The sequence below is a fragment of the Colobus angolensis genome, unplaced genomic scaffold (genome assembly GCF_000951035.1).
Source record: "Colobus angolensis palliatus isolate OR3802 unplaced genomic scaffold, Cang.pa_1.0 Scaffold30, whole genome shotgun sequence".
Taxonomy (NCBI): domain Eukaryota; kingdom Metazoa; phylum Chordata; class Mammalia; order Primates; family Cercopithecidae; genus Colobus; species Colobus angolensis.
The window spans coordinates 6,392,491-6,399,972 of record NW_012116266.1 but is presented as its reverse complement, the minus strand read 5'-3'; the positions used below and the strand labels follow the sequence as shown (position 1 = coordinate 6,399,972).

Here is a 7,482-nt window from a genome sequence, read left to right as displayed (position 1 = left end):
TAAACAAAGATAAAAGCCAAATTTGAAAAATAAATTTCAACATATAAGGGAAAACTTGATAAAGAACTGATATAAATCAAGATGAAAGAAACATTCTATAGCAAATGGACAAAAAGGCTGGGTGCTGTGACTCACACCTGTAATCCCAGCTGTTTTGGGAGGCCAAAGTGGGTGGATTGCTTGAGCCTAGGAGTTCAAGACAGGTCATGGGCAACATGGTGAAACCTCATTTATTTTATAAAAAATACAAAAATCAGCTGGGTGTGGTGGCACATGCCTGTAGTCCCAGCTACTCGGGAGGCTGAGGTTGAAGGATCACTTGAGCCCAGGAGGTAGAGGTTGTGGTGAGCCTAGGCAACAGAGACCCTGTCTCAAAAAAAAGGGGCCGGGCGCGGTGGCTCAAGCCTGTAATCCCAGCACTTTGGGACGCCGAGACGGGCGGATCACGAGGTCAGGAGATCGAGACCATCCTGGCTAACACGGTGAAACCCCGTCTCTACTAAAAATACAAAAAACTAGCCGGGCGAGGTGGCAGGCGCCTGTAGTCCCAGCTACTCGGGAGGCTGAGGCAGGAGAATGGCGTAAACCCGGGAGGCGGAGCTTGCAGTGAGCTGAGATCTGGCCACTGCACTCCAGCCCGTGTGACAGAGCGAGACTCTGTCAAAAAAAAAAAAAAAAAAAAAAGGACGAAAGATATTAACTGCCAATTCACAAAAGAAGTGTGGCTAAGAAATGTACAGCAAGATGTCCAATTTATGAGGCTGAAAGAAATACTAGTTAACCTATGGAATTTTAACCGTGATTAAGTGATAGAAACACTTCCAAACATTGCTGAATTAACTATATATTGATACAACCTTTTAAAAGGACACTTTGTATAATTTTTACCTGGAAATAGTGTATTAAACACAACATATATCCTTAAATAAATGATGGTAAATCCCCCACCTGTTTTAATAAAAAGTAAAAGCAATCCCCAGAAGCCAAAAATAACGAGAATGGGTTACATTTTACTGGTTCTTTGTGGGTTGAGTAATTTTTTTGTATTCTGGATATTGCGAATATTGTATTGTAGAACACTGGACTCTTCTAAAGTGTGTCAATTTTTGCTGTTTTAGTAAGCAATTAACTTGGGTGAACGCATACCACAAACCTGTCTGGGGCAGAAACTCAAATCTCAGTTCAGTGATTTTATCTTTTTTTTTTTTGAGATGGAATCTCGCTCTGTCACCTAGGCTGGAGTACAAGGCACGGTCTCGGCTCACTGCAGCCTCTGCCTCCTGGGTTCAAGTGATTCTCCACCCTCAGCCTCTATATAGGGATCTTTATGCAAGTATTTAAGTCTCCACACAAGTGACTACAGGAGCATGCCACCATGGCCAGCTAATTTTTGTATTTTTAGTAGAGACGGGGTTTCACTATGTTGGCCAGGCTGGTCTCGAACTCCTGACCTCATGATCCACCCGCCTCAGCCTCCCAAAGTGCTGGGATTACAGGCATGAGCCATCGCGCCTGGCCTCAGTTATTTTATCTTTAGCTGGAGACTGTCTTATATATTCATTGGGTTTCCCTCTCTCTGAATTTGTCCTTTCTAGGGTTCTACCCTCACTTTTTAGCAACTGTGGTTGTCCCAAATATGTCCTAAGTTTCTCAAGGCCAGAACAATTTTCTGTTTTTCTTTTTTTTTTTCTTTTTGAGATGGAGTCTCGCTAGGTCGCCCAGGCTGGAGTGCAGTGGTGCGATCTCGGCTCACTGCAAGCTCCGCCTCCCAGGTTCACGCCATTCTCCTGCCTCAGCCTCCTAAGTAACTGGGACTACAGGCACCGGCCACCACACCTGGCTTTTTTTTTTTTTTTTTTTTTTTTAGTGGAGACGGGGTTTCACCATGTTAGCCAGGATGGTCTCAATCTCCTGACCTCATGATCTACCCACCTCGGCCTCCCAAAGTGCTAGGATTACAGGCGTGAGCCACCACACCTGGCCTCTTTTTTCTTTTTTTTTTTTAATTGAGACAGAGTCTTGCTCTTTCGCCCAGGCTGGAGTGCAGTGGTGCAGTCTCAGCTCACTGCAACCTCCATTTCCCGGGTTCAAGTGCTTCTCCTGCCTCAGCCTCCTGAGTAGCTAGGATTACAGGTGTGTGCCGTGATACTCGGCTAATTTTTGTATTTTTAGTAGAGACAGGGTTTCGCCACCTTGGCCAGGCTGGTCTCGAATTCCTGACCTCAAGTGATCTGCCCGCCTTGCCCTCCCAAAGTGCTGGGATTACAGGCGTGAGGCACCACACCCAGCCTAGAATGATTTTCTTCAGCAATTTTAGTTCCACTGCACAGTGCTGATTTCAGCCTGCCCTCAAGCTAAAAGCCATAAAAATGGGTAACTTGCCCCATGCCACTTTTTTCTCAAAGCCTTAATGCCTCTCAAGATCTATCTGCCTTTAGACCTTTTTTTTTTTTTTTAATTTTGTCCAGCATTTATAAATGTTCTCTGTGGGCAGGCTGGGTCTGATAGGGGCATCATCAGCCATACTAGAACAGAATTAATTAATTTCTTGATAATGGAATAAACTGTAAGCAGCAGAGAGCTGTGGCATTCCGTTTAAATTTGTACTTTATTGGCCGGGCACGGTGGCTCATGCCTGTAATCCCAGCACTTTGGAAGGCCGAGGCAGGTGGATCACGAGGTCAGGAGATCGAGACCATCCTGGCTAACACAGCAAAACCCCATCTCTACTAAAAATACAAAACATTAGCTGGGCGTGGTGGCAGGCACCTGTAGTCCCAGTTACTCGGGAGGCTGAGTCAGGAGAATGGCGTGAACCCGGGAGGCAGAGCTTGCAGTGAGCCAAAATTGCACTGCTGTACTCTAGCCTGGGCAACAGAGCAAGACTCTGTCTAAAAAAAAAATTGTTCTTTATTATTTAGTAAATTTGATTGTTCAATTGTGGTATTAATACCTTGCTTTCTTTAAAACACAGCTGATTGGCCGAGGTCGATATGGAGCAGTATATAAAGGCTCCTTGGATGAGCGTCCAGTTGCTGTAAAAGTGTTTTCATTTGCAAACCGCCAGAATTTTATCAATGAAAAGAACATTTACAGAGTGCCTTTGATGGAACATGACAACATTGCCCGCTTTATAGTTGGAGATGAGAGAGTCACTGCAGATGGACGCATGGAATATTTGCTTGTGATGGAGTATTATCCCAATGTAAGTTCTTCATAAAAAATAAACTGAGGTCACGTGCGGTGGATCACTTGAGGCCCGGAGTTCAGGACCAGCCTCGCCAACATGGCAAAACTCCGTCTCTACTAAAAATACAAAAATTAGTCGAGGGTGTCATGGCGCACATCTGTAATTCCAGCTACTTGGGAGGCTGAGGCACGAGAATTGCTTGAACCCGGGAGGCGGAGGTCGCAGTGAGCCGAGGTTGTACCACTACACTCCAGTCTGGGCGACAGAGCAAGACGCCATCTCAAAAAATAAAAAAAAATAAACTGACATTTATATTAGTTGTTAATCAGACTTCAGAGAGGACCACTGTATTACAGATAGAGCATTGCTGACTCACAAACTGGATTATTCATGTCTGCAGTGAAATAAGGATCTCACACCAGAATGTGAATCAACTAATTATACTGTTTGTTTTGCTGTCTCCTCTTTCTTTCTGTTTTTCTCTTTTTTATTTAATTTTTTGACAACAAGTTTTTCCATGAAAGAAGCAGTACTTTGATTAACATTTATTCTGATGCAAACTTCTTTTCTCATCAGCAACTGGTAATAGTTTGTAGATAAGCACTTTGAGTAGCACCAGTACATACATGAATATATTTACAAAAGCCTTTTATTTTCTACTTATTAACCATAACAATATAATTTATATTTGTACTGGTGAGTGATACACTTTTCTATCTTAATTTGATCAAATAATTGTTTCAAAGGAAATAATCATTCATAATTTTTAATATTGGAGCCATAAAAATTGATAATGTTTAAATTCCCTTTACCTTCCCTTCCTCTCCTCTCTGCACACAGAAATGTCATCCTAACTCTTTCAAGATTCTGAAATGTAGTAGTTCATTAGATCTTCATGGAATCCTAACCTATTTGCAAATTCTTTATAAGGATGCTAACTTACCTCTTCATGTTAAAGTAAGTTAATTCTACCTTTTTTTTTTGTTTTGCATTTTTTCCTCTATATAGGGATCTTTATGCAAGTATTTAAGTCTCCACACAAGTGACTGGGTAAGCTCTTGCCGTCTTGCTCATTCTGTTACTAGAGGACTGGCTTATCTTCACACAGAATTACCACGAGGAGGTAAGAGAGTCAGTAGATGAAATTGACACTCATATGGGTTCAGAATTCACAACAGGAAATTTTAATTATATCTTCAAAGTATAAAAGTATAATTTATATTATCAGAGATTTATTATTAGCTAGTTGTTTGAAAGATTTGGCATGTAATGCATTTGAGATGTAACAGAAAGAGCTTTCCCACGCAGCTGCCAAGATGGCAGAGGGCCAGTCCTGGTGCTTGATAGCTGAGTCCAACTGCTGGGCTACCTGGAGGCTGTCATGACCCAGCAGAGAAATTAGTGGTCATGTGCTGAGAGGACATCACCATTTCTGGCAGTTTCTACAGAAACAAGTTAAAGTACCTAGCCTTCCTCTGCAAGCAGACAAACACCAACCTTTCCCAAGGACCCTGCCATTTATGGGTCCCCAGCCATATCTTTTGGCAGACCACCTGCAGTAGGCTGCTCCACAACACCAAGCAAGGCTAGACTTCCCTGGATCACTTCAAGGAGTTTGATGGAATCCCACTACTGTATGACAAGAAAAAGCAGATGGCGGTTTCTGCCACCCTCAGGGTCATATGTCCGAAGCCTCGAAGGAAGTTTGCCCTACCTGGAGCACTGGGCTTACAAGGTTGACTGGAAATACCAGACAATGACAGCCACCATGGAGGAGAAGAGAAAGGTCTATTACCAGAAGAAAAACAGCTCATGAGGCTATGGGAAAAGGCTGAAAAGAACATTGACAAATACACAAAGGTCCTCAAGACCCACAGACTCCTAGTCTGAGTCCAGTAAAGACTGTTTATTCCTCATGCTTGTCCTGGCCTGCCCTTCTTCCATTGTTGCCATGGGGATGTAGGAGACCCAGGGGCAGCAGTCCAGGTGCCATAGGCAGCCTGGGACTTACAAAGCTGGAGATAAGAAATGAATGTTAGTCACTGTCTTTCTGTTAGGTTACTTTAAACAACTCTAAGAGTTGTGCAGACATAATTTGTCTTACGATATACTTGTTTGCAAGAGAGTTTCATCAAATCATTAGTAAGAACAACCAGCTACTTCAGTTGGAATGTTAGCAGCCCAGGCGCGATGAAACCCTAACACTTTGGAAGACCAAGGCAGGTGGATCACTTGAGCTCAGGAGTTTGAGACCAGCCCGGGTAACATGGTGAAACCCTGTCTTTACAAAAAATACAAACATTAGCTGGACGTAGTGGCATGCACCTGTAGTCCCAGTTACTTGGGAGACTGAGCTGGGAGGATTGTTTGAGCCTGGGAGGTGAAGGTTCTAGTTAGCTGAAACCACACCACTGTATTCTAGCCTGGCTGACAGCTAGACTCTGTCTCAGAAAAAACAAGAACAAAACAAAACAAAAAAATAGCAAATGTAAACAGGAACACTAATTAAAGAGGCGCCCTACCTTGTGAATGGGGAATCTGTTTATACGTCCTACCTCGTCATATACTGTACTCTGCAGCTGTTAGGATGTGAGAAAATGCTTCTGGGAACAGTATGAGCCTGGTGTTGTACAGGGTATTTATGGATGTATAGGCTAGGAATATATGCACCCAAGGGATTACAGGCATTGCATTCCGTTCCCTAAACTTTGTGATGAGAAACAAATAATTTTAAAGAAAAAAAGAAAAGAAATATAACAGGAAGAATAAGAGAAAGAACTTTGGCTGGCATGGTGACTCATGGCTGTAATCCAACACTTGGAGCGTTCAAGTGATCTCAGGGATCACTTGAGCACAGGAGTTTGAGACCAGCATGGGCAACGTAGTGGGACCCTTTCTCTACAAAATGTAGAAAAGTTAGCCAGATGTGGTGGCATGCGCACATAATCTGAGCTACTTAGGTGACTGAGGTGGGAGGATTGCTTTGAGTCCAGGAGGTCTAGGTTGTAGTGAGCTGTGTTCATCCCACTGCACTCCAGACTGAGTGACAGAGTGAGATCCTGTCTCAAAAAACAAAAAAAATGAAAGAAAAAGAACTTCAAGACTTACAGGGGCCATTAAGAATTTAATTCTTGGCTGGGCACAGTGGCTCATGCTTGTAATACCAAAACTTTGGGAGGCCGAGGCAGGCGGATTATGAGGTCAGGAGTTCGAGACCAACTTGACCAACATGGTGAAACCCCGTCTCTACTAAAAGTACAAAAATTAGCCAGGCGGGATGGCGCGCTCCTGTATTCCCAGCTACTGAGGAGGCTGAGGCAGGAGAATCGTTTGAACCTGGGAGGCAAAGGTTGCAGTCAGCTGAGATCACGCCACTGCACTCCAGCCTAGGTAGATAGAGCGAGACTCCCTCTCAAAAAAAAAAAAATTTAATTCTTGTCCATCAATAATTTCTGAGTTGGGTGCAGTGACTCATATCTATAATCCCAACACTTTGGGAGGCCTAGTCAGGAGGACTGCTTGAGCCCAAGAGTTCAAAACCAGCCTAGACAACATAGTCAGACCCCCATCTCTACAAAAATAATTTTTAATCAGCTGGAGGTGGTGGCACACACCTGTGGTCCCAGCTTCTCAGGAGGCTGAGGTGGAAGGATCGCTGGAGCCCAGGAATTCTAGATTACAATGAGCTATGATCATGCCACTGCACTTCAGCCTGGTGACAGAGTGAGACACTGTCTCAAAAGAAAAATGAATTCCTGTTCATACTCTGAACATTCTTCCTCCAACATATACATGCGAGCATACTTAGAAAATGTTCTTTTCAAAAGAAACTATCCACAGAGTAAACAACCTACAAATGAGAGAAAAATTTGCAAACTGCACATCCAACAAATGTCTAATATCCAGAATGTATAAGGAACTTAAACAATTGAACAAGCAAGAAACAGCCACATTGAAAAATGGGCAAATGACATGAATAGACACTTGCCAGAAGACAACATGTAAGCGACCAACAAATGTATGAAAAAATGCTCCATATCACTAATCATCAGAGAAATGCAAATCAAAACCACAATGATATACTATCTTACACCAGTTAGAATGGCTGTTAATGAAAAGTCAAAAAACAACAGATGCTTTTGAGACTGTGGAGAAAGGGGAACACTTATACGTTATTGGTGGGAGTATAAATTAGTTCAGCCACTGTGGAAAGTAGTTTGGAGATTTCTGAAATAACTTTAAACAGAACTACCATTTGACCCATCAATCCTATTACTGGGTATATGTCCAAA

The 7,482-nt window shown here is 42.9% G+C and overlaps 1 protein-coding gene across 1 annotated transcript in view; it reads left to right on the top strand.

Annotated features, from left to right (window-relative positions):
• The window catches only part of BMPR2 (bone morphogenetic protein receptor, type II (serine/threonine kinase)), a 226,463-nt gene that overhangs the window by 174,885 nt on the left and 44,096 nt on the right, over nucleotides 1-7,482 (top strand). The window contains exons 6-7 of the mRNA XM_011949924.1: nucleotides 2,975-3,205; nucleotides 4,199-4,313. Coding sequence (XP_011805314.1) covers nucleotides 2,975-3,205; nucleotides 4,199-4,313 — 346 coding nt within the window. The remainder of the gene's footprint in view (nucleotides 1-2,974; nucleotides 3,206-4,198; nucleotides 4,314-7,482) is intronic.